Raw genomic sequence first — 14734 nt, 5'->3', positions numbered from 1 at the left:
GCTATAAGATGCCCAAGAGAAAAATGAACAACACCAAGGACCTCACATCCTCTTCTAGGGAAAGGTGTGTTTTTCCTATTGTATTCAGGACAGCTATACCATGTTAATCAGAAGAATTACTGCCGTTTCTCCCCCTTTTTTTTTTTTTTTTTTTTGGAGATTAAGTGTGGTTCAAAGAAATGTGTATGGTGCCAAGCAAGCAATGGATGTGAAATTTAATTTTATGTGTCGACCTGATAAGATTATGCTGTCTGTACAAACACCAATCTAGATGTTGAAGCAAAAGGCTGTTTTTTTGAAAATTGTTTAACATTAACATTAATTTAACATATTACAATTTAATTTAACATTAACATTTTCAAATTGTTAACATTTTAGATTAACTTCCTATTAGCAAATCAGTAGAATTTAGGAGAGCAAATTCTCTTCCATAATGAGGGTGGGCTACAATGTGGTTTAAAGGCCTTAAGAGCAAAGACAAGTTTCCTGAAGAAGAAGGAATGCTGCCTCTATGCCACAACACAGAAACCTTGCCTGAATGTCCAGCCTCTGGATTCAAAACTAGGACATCAGTTCCTGGTAGAATTTTTAACCTGCTAGACTGCCATGCAAAATTCAAATGTGCCAGCCTAGACACTGAGGTAAGACTTTTTTTAAAAATCTATATATATCTATCTAACCATCAAACTATCTCTACATAGATATATAAGGAGATCTTCCATCTATCTGGGGAACCCTGACCACACAGTTCATTTGGCACCCTTGCACAGTGGGCATGTGCAACAGTGGTCACATTGTGATCACAGGTTCAAAACCATTCAATTCTGGACTATCTCATCAGGGAAGCCACCTAGACCAGAGATGTTCTAAGTCAAGAATCAGGTACATCTGGAATTGGTAGTGTTAATTACCTTGAAGGAAAATATACCAGTAGAATGGTAGAAATAACCCATGTGCATTTGAAAAGATTATGAGTTATTTTACTGCTGGACACATCATTTGTTAATTGTATTTTTCACATATTTCCCCTATTGATTTTTGGTCTGCTTTTACCATAAAGTATGATGTGCTTTACACTTTCATTATAGTTGTAGATTCATCTTTATAAATTTTTAGTTCTATAAACACTTGTCAAATTACTTGGTGCACAAATTTTAGTATCGTTTTATCATCCTGACAATTTTGCTATTACAAATAAGAATTCTCCATTTTGTTCTTTAATATTGTTTCTTGGCTTAGTGTGTAATTTACAAATGCTTCAGATTTCTTTGAGGTTATCTTTTCATGATATATTTTCCACTCTTTTGATTTCAAGCTTCTGTGTTCTTATATTTAAATTATATTTCTTGTAAGAACTGTGTTTTTGGAGTTTTAAACTCTTAGATACCAATATTAGTATCTTGCTTGGGGCATTTAGTTCATTCAGACCAAATACAATTATATCCTTTATTTCTGGAAGGTTCACCTACATATATGCCCATTTGTTTTTATAATCTTCTGCTGCTGTTCTCTGAAATTGTATTCTTTATTTTTTAAATAGTCCATACATAACTAATACAGCTATATATATATTTTAATCTGCCAATTCCAATATATGAAGTCCACATGAAGTTCGTGTTTACTTCTTGGTTTTGATTATATGTTGTACTTTGCTATTATACATAGTATGTTCCTATGTTTGATGATATTTAATTGTGAAATTCTGTGATTTTGTTCATGAGAGCCATAGCAGTAAGCATAAGAAAGCTCATCTATGCTCTAAAGCTCAGTTTATTCATGTTTAAATTTAAGATATTTTAAAAATAATACCTATCTTGTTAAGACCTTGAAATAAAACAATGATCTTACTGCAAAATGTTTAATATAGTATTGGGAACATAAGAAAGATTCAATAAATATTAGATTTCATTTTAACTTTTAGAACAATATATTAGTTTACATGGTTTTTTTCCTATCTTCTCCATTGCAATGTAAACTCCATGAATCACATAAGCTTTGAGATTATGTCCACTACTTTTTTCCTTCAGTGAGAAATGTTTATGTGTTTAGACATTCAGTGACCACTTACTGAATAAATGGAGGAATACATACCACCAAAGTGGATTATATGAAATGAAAGGATAATATCTATGAGTCTTTCATGTCAAGAGTGCTGTCATAATCTTTTACATACATGGATGTGATAAATATGAGTCTAAAAAATGACAGCAAGAGTGGGCATTTAGTTAAGAAACTGCTTGGTACACCTTCACCCCATATTTGAGTGTCTGGGTTCAAGTCCCAGCTCCACTTCCAATTTCAGCTTCCTACTAATGTGCACCCCAAGAAGCAGCAGGTGCTATTCAACTGCCTGGAACTCATATGAGAGACCTGCACTGAGTGCTGGGGTCCTGGCTTCCATCTGGCCCAAGCCCACTAGTCACAGAAATTTGGAAGTAAACCAAAAATCCCAATCTCTCTTTCTATTTCTTTCTCACACTCTCCCCATCTCTGTCTCTCTGAATTTCACATAATTAAAAATCAATCAATAAAACTATGAAACATTTGCTTGTATATTTGGGAGGCAGAGCGGGAAAAATACAGAGAGAAAGAGATCATCCACCCACTGTTTCACTCCCCCAAATGGCCCCAAGAGTTAGAGCCAGGCCAGGCCAAAGAGCCAGGATCCCCATCTGGGTCTCCCACATGGGTGGCAGAGACTCAAATACTTGGGCCATTATCTGTTGCCTTTCCAGGTGCATTAGCAGGCTGGATAGGCAGTGGGTCAGGAAAGACTTGAAGTGACACTCTAATAAAGGATAAGAGCATTGCAAGCACTACAATGCCTAACCTTGGCAACGTGGTTTTTTTTTTTTTTTAAAAAGCAACTAATTCTGTAAGATGATATTTGTGGAATTTACCATAACCAGAGTTGAGCTTAAACGTTTAAGAATTAAATTAATTATTCAGAGTGTCTACAATGACTAAATGTTCAATGAATACAATATTCATTTCAGCTCAATTTACAATAGCTAAATTTGGAATCAACCCAGCTGTCCATCAACTGAAGACTGGATAAAGAAATTATGGTATATATACACTATGAAATATTACATATTGGTGAAAAAACATATTGGTAAAAAAAAAAAAACTTGTAATTTGCAACAAAATGGATGCAACTGGAAATCATTATATTTAGTGAAATAAGCCAGTCACAAAAAGACAATACCATATGGTCTCTCTGATCTGTGGTAACTAATACAATACTTAAAATGTAATCCATGGGAGTGAAACTGACACTTTGAGATGCAATGGTTTTGAACATTCCTTGCCTTGACTGTCAGGGAACAATGCTTTCTTGTTTGTTTGTTTTTGTTCTTTACTTCTTTTTTTTTCCTCATACTAATTGGTGAACTCTCTACTTAGTATAAAGTTATTTTATGAGTTTAAATATTAACTGAAAATTGATCTCTGTAAAAAATAATGAGAAAGGAAGAGGGAGGAGGAAGAAGGTGAGAATTTGGGTGGGAGGGAGGTGGGGGGAAAGAAACATCATGTTCCCAGATTCATATATAATAAATGCATGAAGTTGTATACCTCAAACAAAATAAATAAAAATAAGAAATTTTGAAAAAGAATTAAATTAGTCAGAGTGTGTACAATGGCTAAATTAATTTATAATTTCTATATATTATTTTTCTATACAAATATATATATATATATAAACTGTGATTATAAGTACCATAAGTATGATCATTTGATATTGAAAAAGATCAAGTCCGGGGCTGGCGCTGTGATGTAGTGGGTAAGGCTGCAGCCTGCAGTGCCAGCATATTCGGGGCCGGTGCTGTGGCAAAGTGGGTTAATGCCCTAGCCTGAAGCACCGGCATCCCATATGGGCGCCGGTTTGAGTCCCCGCTGCTCCACTTCCGATCCAGCCCTCTGCTATGGCCTGGGAAAGCAGTAGAAGATGGCCCAAGTCCTTGGGCCATTGCACCCACATAGGGGATCTGGAGGAGGCTCCTGGCTCCTGGCTCCTGGCTTCGGATCAGCGCAGCTGATGAAGGACCTCTTTCTCTCTCTCTCTGCAAATCTGACTTTCAAATAAATAAATAAATCTAAAAAAGAAAAGAAAAGAAAGAAAAAGATCAAGTCTAATTTATTTCCATGGTGTTTTTCTTCCTGCAGGTAAACATTTCTGTTTATTAAAACAATTCTGCAATTCTGTTTATTAAAAGCAAAATAGCCTCAGGAAGACAAGTAAAATTCATGAAACAGAAATTTTCATTTGCATCTTAACAAATTGTATGTAGACATTCAGTCTGGACACACAGTCTCCAGACAGCTGGTAACTGGAAAAATCTTCATGAAAACATTTCTGATATCATCACATTACTGTGGCATTTTTAAGTCTATGTGAAGAAAGAACAGGAAATCACTTTCCATCACAACGAATGTATGCCTCATTCTTGAGCAGGTAATCTACAATAGATGTAACAGAGCAATAGCAGGGATCAGTGAATATGCCAGGTATAATGGAAGGCATCCTCTTTTCTGTTGTAATCGGTGAATCAATACTGGGTTTTTTAGGGAACGGATTTATCGGAATTATAAACTGTATTGAATCTGTCAAGAATAAGAAGCTCTCTATGATTGGCTTTATTCTTATTGGCTTAGCTATTTCCAGAATTTGTCTGATATGGATATTAATTACAGATGGAATTATACACATATTTTCTCTGGATTTGTATTTTACTAGCAACCTAGCTGACTACATTGCTTACTCTTGGGTAATTATCAATCAGACAAACACCTGGTTTGCTACCAGCCTTATCATCTTTTATTTCCTGAAGATAGCAAATTTTTCCCACTACATATTTCTCTGGTTGAAGATGAGAATCAATTGGATTTTTTCTCTTCTAATGGGATCCTTGCTTATTTCATTGTTATTTACCTTCCCACAAATTGTGAAGATTGTTAATAATCAAAAGATAAATAATAGAAACACAACTTGGCAGGTCGCCAGGAGAAAAAATGGATTCATTATTGAGCAGGTTTTGCTCAATGTAGGAATCATTATACTCTTTTTAATCACTCTAATTATGTGTTTTTTGGTGGTCATTTCCCTTTGGAGACACAAAAAGAAGATGCAATTGAATGTCTTTGGACTCAGAGATCCCAACACAGAGGCTCATGTGAAAGCAATGAAAGTTTTGATATCTTTTATCATTCTCTTTGTCTTGCACTTTATAGGCATTGCCATGGAAATTACATTTTTCACTGTGCCAGAAAACAAAGTGCTGCTTATTTTGGGTTTGGCAACCGCAGTCATCTATCCCTGGGGTCATTCATTTATCCTGATTTTAGTAAACCGTAAGCTAAAACAAGCTTCTTTGAGAGTACTGCGTCAATTAAAGTTCTGTGAGAAAGGAGAAAACCTCAGAGCCAACTAGAAAGATTTACAGAGAAATAGATGTTCTAGGAGAGAAACTCATTAAAAAAATTCTTCAAGATCTGTTTCACCTGCACTACGTTTCTGCATGTATTTTTAACTGTGTTGCTGAGCATCCATAATCACTCACTGAATCTCAACAAATCTGGCTCTTCAAGTAGATTTTAATCCCATGTGCAAACTCAATGGCTCAACTTCCTGATCCTGCAACTTCTTCCCACACAATTTCCAGAGGAAAATCTTCAGCTTGAACACCATTCACTATAAAGATTATGATGGATAGAGAAATCATCCAAAGTAAGACCTTTTATTTTATCATAACTGGCTTCCCTGAAATATCAACACCAGCTCCCCATGAAGATCCAAAAGGAAAAAGAACCATGATGCACCCTGACACTTAGAATGTGAAAGTGAGGGATGGACAGACAGGGGCACTTCTTTTGTGTGTTAATTTTTAATTCTTTTAAGATTACTTTTACTTTCACTGTTTAAATGCTAATGTCTTTTTGTTTGTTTATTCTGACTTATGATACACTATGGAGTACTACTCAGCTGTAAAAAAAATGAAATCTTGTCTTTTGCAATAAAAAGGATGCAACTGGAAGTCATTATACTTAGTGAAATAACAGACAGATATCATATGTTTTCCCTGATCTGGGGTAACTAATAAAGTTCCTAAAATGTAATGTATTGGAGTGAAATTGACATTTTGAGACTCAATGATTGTTTTCAGCCCTTTTCTCTACTGTTGGGGAAGAGTGTTTTTTTCTTCATACTATTTTTTGAACTCTCTGCTTAACGTAGGGTTAGGTTAACTTTATGAGTTTAAAGTAAACTGAAAATAGATCTTTGTAAAAATTAAAAGTGGGAATAGGAGATGGAGGATGAAGAAGGGTTGGAGTATGGGCAGAAAGGAGGGTGTGGTGGGAAGCATCACTGTGTTCCTAAGTCTGTATATATGAAATACATGAAACTTGTATGCATTAAATAAAATTTAAAAAACAAACAGCTTTTTCTTCTGGGAGTTCTTTGAATAATTTTTTTATTTAGTAACCTCTGTCTTATCATAAACTATCCTTATTTCAGGTGTCATCCAGTTTTGTTCATTTTGCTACAAATATTAAAATTCCATTCTTTTTTATAGTTGAATAATATTCCATTATATAGACCTCTAAGTCAAAACACCAAACAACTTGGAGAAAAGAAAAAAAGATTGTTATCAGACTTCTCAACAATATTTATCAACAACAATAAAAACAATAGAGCAATAGCAACCAAAGCCTGTGAGTCATTCTTTTTTTACATCCATTGATGAGTGGATGGTATTTTCAAAATGCAAGAATTTAGTTGCAATACTGTATTCATATGCCTTCCATGAATAGGGATTGACTTCATCCGAGCAGTAGATGGTTGGGGGATGTTGCCAAAAGGAATTATGGTTGAACTGAATACATTGAACCAGAAATATAGAAATAAAAGTAAGGAAGGAGAGCTGGTGAATGATTGCAATAAAAAGAGGAAATATTGGGCAGGAGTTACGGTGCTACTGGAGGCTCCTGCAGCCCACATCAGAGTGCCTGCTCTTCCGCGCTTCTGATCTAGCATCCTGCTAGTGCACCTAGAAGGCAATAGATTGATGACTCAAGTATTTGTGTTCTTGCCACCCACATGGAAGACCCAGTTGAAGTTCCAGGCTCCTGGCTTTGGGCCTGGCCCAACCCTGTCTGCCTGTTGGGGCCATTAAGGGAGTAAACTAGCAGATGGAAGATTCTCTCTCTCTCTCTCTCTCTCTCTCTCTCTTTCTCTTTCTTTCTCTCTCTCCTCTTCCTCCTTCCCTTTTAGATAAATAAATAAATCTTAAAGAGAAGAGAAAGGTAATATTTCATATAGAATGATGACAGGCGATTCCAAGCTGCTTGTGTTTTCTGAGGAAGTAGAGGGAGAATGAATTGAAATTTACTTTAAGAAGTAAGTAAATCACATATCCCCAGGTTCAGATCCAGTGGGATGAGGACTGTGACAAAGAAAACCAGAGCCACAGAGGAAGCATGTCCTTAGAGAAGTCAGGGTTTCCTCATAGGATATTAACACGAAGGGGTCCATGGATAGAACTGAGGGAATCAATGATCACGAATGGGCAAAAAAATTATTTTTATTATTAATCTTTCACTTAAATCCAGCATGTCTTTAGTTTTGAATGTAGGTATCACAGTAACTTTGGAAGTACCTGTAACTTTGTCACTTTTGGAAATCATGAATTGTTTTTATAGATACCACATATAATAGTTTACCTTCATTTCTGCTCTTTCTGACTGATAGTTAGGTCAATTAAGTCCATAAATTGGTATATCACAGTTAAATATACTTTAATATACCTTTATTTCATATACCACCTTTATTTCACACACGTAAAAAAATTATTCTGAGATCATAGTACATGCTAGACTGCTAAAGTAGTCCATTATTCAAAAAAGTTTGACACCCCTTCCAAGTTCAAACACAGGAAGAGAAAATGAGCTGTTAGAGAGATAAATGAGAATACAAGGTGTTTACCAATTATGTACTACGAATGTCAATGGATATGGTGAGGGGTTTGGAGTGGCGTGGGAGGTAAAGTCAGTCACTCTTGAATTGTATGCTGTCAGTAAGTGGGAACAGCAAAACGGCATCATTCTGTTCTTGATTTACACATTTGAAAAGTACAATCTCTTGTCTGACTTGACAGCTAGAACCAGTGGCATACTTGAAAGGGAAATGTCAGTAAAATATAAGGTTATTAAGAATACTGATAGTTCAACAAGGAAACAAAAATGAAATCTAAGAAACATTTGCAGCCAACAGCGTGGCTTAGCAGGTAAAGCCACTGCCTGCAGTTCTAGCATCCCACTTGGGCACCAGTTCGAGTACTGACTACTCCACTTTTGATCCAGCTCCCTGTTAATGCACTTGGGAAAGCAGCAGCAAATGGCCCAGGTATTTGGGCCTTTGCACCCACATGGAAGACCCAGATGAAGCTCTCAGCTCCTGGTTTCAGCCTGTTCCAGGCCTGGCATTTGTGGCCATTTGGAGAGTGAACCAGTAGATGGAAGATTTCTCTCTGTGTGTATACCTCTGCCTCTCTATAACTATGCCTTTCAAATAAATGAATCTTAAAAAAAAAAAAAAATAAGGAAAGAATCAAAACTCATAGAGAAGCATGATGCAATCTCCAAGTCTTACTCAAGTTTTACTTGATAGTGTGATTCTAGCCACTTACCTCTTACCTCTTCCAAAAAAAAAAAATCTACAAGATGAATTCATTTCTTTATTTTTCTCTGAAAGTCTTATATAGTCTTAACAGCTGACACATTATCTCATAACATTTCTAATATCATTTTGTTTGTTTAATAAGTAATACTTAACATCATTTTAAAAATAAAATGTCTAGTTCAAGTGTTTGACGTAGTCATTAAGACACCCGGGTCCCACAACAGAGTACCTGGGTTTCATGTCTTACCCTGGTTTCCTACTAATGCACAACCTGGGCCCTGGAAGGCAGTGCTGATGGCTCAAGCACTTGGACCCCTGTGATGAAGGTGGGAAACCGAGATTGAGTTCCCAACTCCCAGGTTGACCCCAGAGTAAACAGCATGGATATTTGGGAAGTGAACCAGTGGATGGGTGATCTCTCTCTCTCTCTCTCCCCTCTTTCCCTCTCACCCTCTCTCCCTCTCTCCTTCTTTGAATCTCTTCCTCCCTTATATTGTGCTTCAAGTAAATATTTTTTTTAATTTCTGGAAACTGTGTGTTGCCAGGTATTTGCTTATATTATTTTCCATATGTCACATTATGCCCAATGACATGTTCCAATATGTCCCCACAAAATAAAATGTGTTTCTTTCCGGTGTGTGCCACTATATGACCTGTTGCAATTTGTAAATGAGGGAGAAGGCAGACTATGACCCATGGCCAAATCCAGTCTATGACTGAATTCATATATGAGGTTTTATTGGGAACTCCCCCAATATTCTTAGCTGTAAATATATATATATTTAAACTTTTAAACACACACACACACACACACACACACATATATATATATATAGCAAGAGATGCAAGAAAATCCAATGCATGCATTTTCATTATGCAGTTCAGATTAGACAGACTTGGATATCTACCAGGCTTTTCAATTCCAAAAAAAAAAAAAAAATCAGATTCTAGCTCTTTCTTTATCTTTCCTACAGCAAAGCTTATACAGTCCCTTTCTCTACAATGAAAATTAATCAATACCTTGATTTTTTTTTTCTGTGAACTCGGGCTACCTTCAAGTACAAAGCAGAGAACTTCTAAAATACCCTGAAATCTTAAGAGTACTGTGGATTCTATTTACCAACAGAATTACAACTCAGTGTCCATCTTTTCCTACTTCCTTTCAGGCTTACCTCCTTTTATTTGTAAAGAAGTCTGCTCATGAAAATTTCCCCTTGCTACCTAGATATTAAATAAAATTGTGTTTACATGTGGTTTCTAAAGAATTATTTTAAACATCTTTTTTCAAGTACCAAAATGTCATATAAACTATACTTTGAATAGGCAAAGTAAATACATTTACAGATTACAGTGATAATATAAATCTGTATTTTTGTCTTATCTTAGAAGCCAACACAAATGAAAGAGGAAAAGAAAAATATGAGTAAAACCAAAAGCATATAGAATACACTGACTTTAAAATAAAATGGGAGTAGCCAAAAATAATTGCCATTAGACAAAAATTGTGTGGGAGAGATTATAAAAAAAGAAGATGAAGAAAAAGAATCAGCCCAGAGATTGACAAGAAAGCTGCAATCTGAACAGTGACAGCAGAAAACTCATCTTGAGTCTTAGGAATGCAGCTGAAATGCAAAAATTATTTCCCTTATTTGCAACAGGGCTTGCAAGAAATGGTGAGCAAACTCTCTTAATGCCCATTTGGTTAATGGTAATAGAGATATTGAAAACATCATTTAAATCAACTCTATTTGTAGGACCAGTCTGTCTCTGAAGAAGCAGAGAAAAAAATGAGCTTTTGCATTTGCATCATGAAAATTATAGAGAAAGCATGCAAATAGCTATTCCAAGTTCATGCAACCCATTCAGGGATTAATAGCATCATAGCACTACATAAAGATAAATATGAAACAAGGAGGAGGAAATTAGTTAAAAAGTTGTGACATTAACAGATGTCAGACACTCTCAAATGCCATAAAAATGTTATTTGATGTCATTTCACTACAATAAAGTTCTCATTTTTAAAATTTTCAATAAAATAAAGTATAATACAATAATTTTACTTCTAAAAAATCATCCTTTAAATATAAAGCTTTTATATAAAAATTTTAAGAAATGCAAGCACTCATAAGCTTTTCTTAATGAAATTATTTTGAACTATATTTCTACACAAGATGGTTAAAAATTTATACTGGGAGGTCTCTTAAATATATCTGGCTATGAAACTAATACTGAGCACCTGTGAAGTAGAGGTTGATAAAGCTAAATATATAGTTTAAAGAACCAGAGTATGTGCAAATGATATAACTGACAAAAGTTGTTACAAGACAGAAATAAAGTGAAAGTTAGAGTTGTTTACTGGTTGTACAATCCATAACAGGTTGGAGCCAAAGGATATCATTTAATCTTGACAAATCAAGTAATAGAGATTTGTTGTGTGTGTGTGCATGTATACATTTGCCAAAATCTTAAGAAAGATCATCCTTTTAAGAAAATCAGGTAGTAGAAGAGAATGAGACGAACAAAGGGGAAATATTACAATGTGTGTCAATACTGATAGAAGAAAATAGATACACACCAAAGCCACAAAGGCACGAAGATATTTTATAAAGTCATAATTATACACACCTGGACAAAATCATAAACTGTGTGAAGTATCAGAGTAACTATAATACAGACATACTAATTTTCTAAAATAATCAAATATTGATTATAAAGTATTAACAAGATAAAAAAAAAAGATATGTGTGCCTAAAAGCCACAATTCACAATGAAGGTACAAAGAATTGTGAATATTTATGTACCAAATAACACAGCGGCAGCTTTCACAAAATAGAAAGCCCAAAAGATGGAAAGACAAATGAGATGTTGCACTGATCAAGACTTATTTAGGAAAACGAAAGCCACCATCTCATTAGGGATTTATATAACACGTGAAAAAGCTGACAGAATATCTGGCAGTCCCTGTACAACATCCGGAGCCTGCCCCTGAAGGTCTCACTGCACAGTGTATATATACTTCAAAACTTCATGTTGCACTGACTGAACACCAAAAAGGAAACCTGTTGAAGTGAAATGGACACTATGAGAAACGGTGACTTGATCAGCATAGCCCTGACTGTTAATGAACAACTTAATACATTATCCCTCTTAGTAGTTTTTTGTCTGTTCTACTTAATATGACTGGTTTAATTCTGTAATTAATACACAGTTATTCTTAAGTGTTGAAATTTAACTGAAATGTGATCCCTGTTAAACATAAGAGTGGGAATAAGAGAGGGAAGAGATGTACAATTTGGGACATGCTCAAGCTGACTTGCCCCAAATGGTAGAGTTAGAAACATAGGGGACTCCAATTTAATCCCATCAAGGTGGCATGTACCAATGCCATCTCACTAGTCCAAGTGATCAATTTCAGTTCACAATTGATCATAATGAAAGGACTAAGAGTCAAAGGGAGCACATAAACAAGTCTAGTACCTGCTAATACTAACCGATAGAATAAATAAAGGGGAGAGTGATCCAACATGGGAAGCGAGATACACAGCAGACTCATAGAATGGTGGATGTCCTAAACAGCACTCTGGCCTCAGAATCAGCCCTAAAAGCATTCAGATCTGGCTGAAAAGCCCATGAGAGTATTTCAGGCATGGAAAGCCAAGACACTCTGGCAAAAAAAAAAAAAAAAAAAAAAAAAAAAAAAAACACCTAAATGAAAGATCTCTGTGAGTGAGATCCCAGTGGAAAGAACAGGTCTTCAAAGAAGGAGGTACCTTTCTCTGAAGGGAGGAGAGAACCTCCACTTTGACTATGACCTTGTCTAAATAAGATAAGAGTCGTAGAACTCAAAAGGCTTCCATAGCCTTGGAAACTCATGACTGGAGCATAGGGAGATTACTGATGCCATAAACAGAAGTGTCAATTTGTAAAGTCAACAACAGGAGTCACTGTGCACTTACTCCTCATGTAGGATCTCTGTCCTTAGTGTGCTGTACATTGAGATTTAATGCTATAACGAGTACTCAAACAGTATATTTCACTTTGTGTTTCTATGGGGGTGAAAATTGTTGAAATCTTTACTTAATGTATACTAAACTGATCTTCTGTAAAAAAAAAAAAAAAAAAAGAAAGAAAAGAAAAAAGAAAAAAGAAATTATCAATTCCCAAATTGACTCTCACTGGGATTAAACATGACAATAGGTCTGATCTGATTTCATCATCATTTAAAAAATCATCGATTATTTTTCACTTTATGTTTGTGTGGGAGCAAACTGTTGAAATCTTTACTTAATGTATGCTAAACTTATCTTCTGTATATAAAGAGAGTCGAAAATGAATCCTCATGTGAATGGAAGGGGAGAGGGAGTGGGAAAGGGGAGGGTTGCGGGTGGGAGGGAAGTTATGGGGGGGGGAAGCCATTGTAATCCATAAGCTGTACTTTAGAAATTTATATTCATTAAATAAAAGTTTAAAAATAAATAAATAAAAACTTCATGTTGTACACAATCGATGTACGCACTATCATTTTAGGAGAAAAATTAAGTCAAAAATATTTACATCAGCAAATGAGAAAGATTGTGCAAATCTAAGGCATCAGATCCATTCCCATTTGCATCTTGCAGCATTTCAACCATCATCACACAAAAAGCAACTTGCTAGCCTCAATCAATAAAGTCTTTGAGCAACTCCAGCCCAGGAAACAACTGATTATCATCGTAACCTGAAGCGTAGCTGACAAAAAGAAAAGATAAAGACACTCCAAATGACAGACTTTCACACTGTTCTTCATTGATCCGCTCAAAGTCAGTTCATCATTGGTGACATTCAAACTCTGACCTCTGCTAACATGCTACAGACAATAGAAGCACTATATGTGATTTTGATTGCTGGTGAATTGACCATAGGGATTTGGGGAAATGGATTCATTGTACTGGTTAACTGTGTGGACTGGCTTACAAAGAGAGTTATCTCCTTGGTTGACATCATCCTGATGAGCCTGGCGATCTCCAGAATCTGTTTGCTGTGTGTTATATCTGTAGATGGCTTTGTTATGGTGCTCTTTCCAGATATATATGACAGTGGTGAGCTATCAGGAATTTTGGATGCTTTCTGGTCACTGGCCAATAATTTGAGTGTCTGGTTTTCTTCTTGCCTCAGCATCTTTTATTTACTCAAGATAGCAAATATATCTCACCCATGTTTCCTCTGGCTGAAGCTAAAGATCAACAAGGTGATCCCTGGAATTCTTCTGGGGTCCTCTCTCGTCTCTTTAGTTATTAGTGTTTCAATGAATGATGATATGTGGTGCCAGTTCTTAAAGACCATTCATGAAGAAAACATAACTTGTGAATTCAAAGTGAGTAAAATCCCAAATACTTTCAAACAGATTACTTCAAACCTGGGAGCTACAGTTCCTTTTATTCTTTGCCTGATCTCATTTTTCTTGCTACTTTTCTCACTATTTAGACACACCAAGCGGATGAAACTTCATGCCACAGGGACCAGAGACCCCAGCACACAGGTCCACATGAAGGCTATAAAGGCAGTGGTCATCTTTCTACTCCTCCTCATTTTGTACTATGCAGTCTTTCTTGTAATAACATCTAACTTTCTGATCCCACAGGGAAAATTAGTTGTGATGATTGGTGGTGTAATATCTCTCATTTTCCCATCAAGCCATTCATTTATCCTGATAATGGGAAACAGCAAGTTGAAGGAAGCTTTCCTGAAGGTGTTAAGGTTTGTGAAGGTTTTCCACAAAGGAGGGAAGCCCCTTTGTTCCATAGAGAGAGTATCCTAACACAAAGAGAAAAATGCAAGCTAAAGATTTTCTCCCTTCTGAGGGTTTGCATTCATTGCCTCTTATGTGCTATCAGAAATCAATATCTATCATTCTAAAGATTCCCTTTTTGTTCCTTCACATTTCTGTGTTGTTTAATTTTTAAAAGCTGTTAGCACCGAATCACATTTATTGTCATTGTCTTCGTGGGGGAAATGAATCTTAAACCCTGAGCTCACATTTCATGTCAGTGACTAACTGCAAAGACGTTCTGATCC

General features: G+C 35.8%; 2 protein-coding genes across 2 annotated transcripts; both read left to right on the top strand.

Moving 5' to 3' along the window:
- Positions 1-4176: 4176 nt before the first annotated feature.
- On the top strand, positions 4177-6374 carry TAS2R10 (taste 2 receptor member 10). Its single transcript, XM_002722174.2, has one exon. The coding sequence runs from the start codon at positions 4503-4505 to the stop codon at positions 5430-5432; it is 930 nt and encodes a 309-aa protein (XP_002722220.1). The 5' UTR covers positions 4177-4502; the 3' UTR covers positions 5433-6374.
- Positions 6375-13523: 7149 nt separating this feature from the next.
- LOC100350299 (taste receptor type 2 member 9) lies at positions 13524-14477 on the top strand. Its single transcript, XM_002722175.2, has one exon. It carries the CDS (start codon positions 13524-13526, stop codon positions 14475-14477), a length of 954 nt encoding a protein of 317 aa, XP_002722221.1.
- Positions 14478-14734: the final 257 nt, after the last annotated feature.

This window comes from Oryctolagus cuniculus, chromosome 9 (genome assembly GCF_051225735.1).
Source record: "Oryctolagus cuniculus isolate XC-2025 breed Fujian yellow rabbit chromosome 9, ASM5122573v1, whole genome shotgun sequence".
Lineage (NCBI taxonomy): Eukaryota > Metazoa > Chordata > Mammalia > Lagomorpha > Leporidae > Oryctolagus > Oryctolagus cuniculus.
Note: the sequence above shows the minus strand (reverse complement) of the source record. Positions and strands in the feature narration are given on the sequence as shown.

Bases quoted from the DNA above. Each gene is read 5' to 3' on its own strand.
- TAS2R10 (XM_002722174.2), top strand. From the start codon at position 4,503: ATGCCAGGTATAATGGAAGGCATCCTCTTTTCTGTTGTAATCGGTGAA.
- LOC100350299 (XM_002722175.2), top strand. From the start codon at position 13,524: ATGCTACAGACAATAGAAGCACTATATGTGATTTTGATTGCTGGTGAA.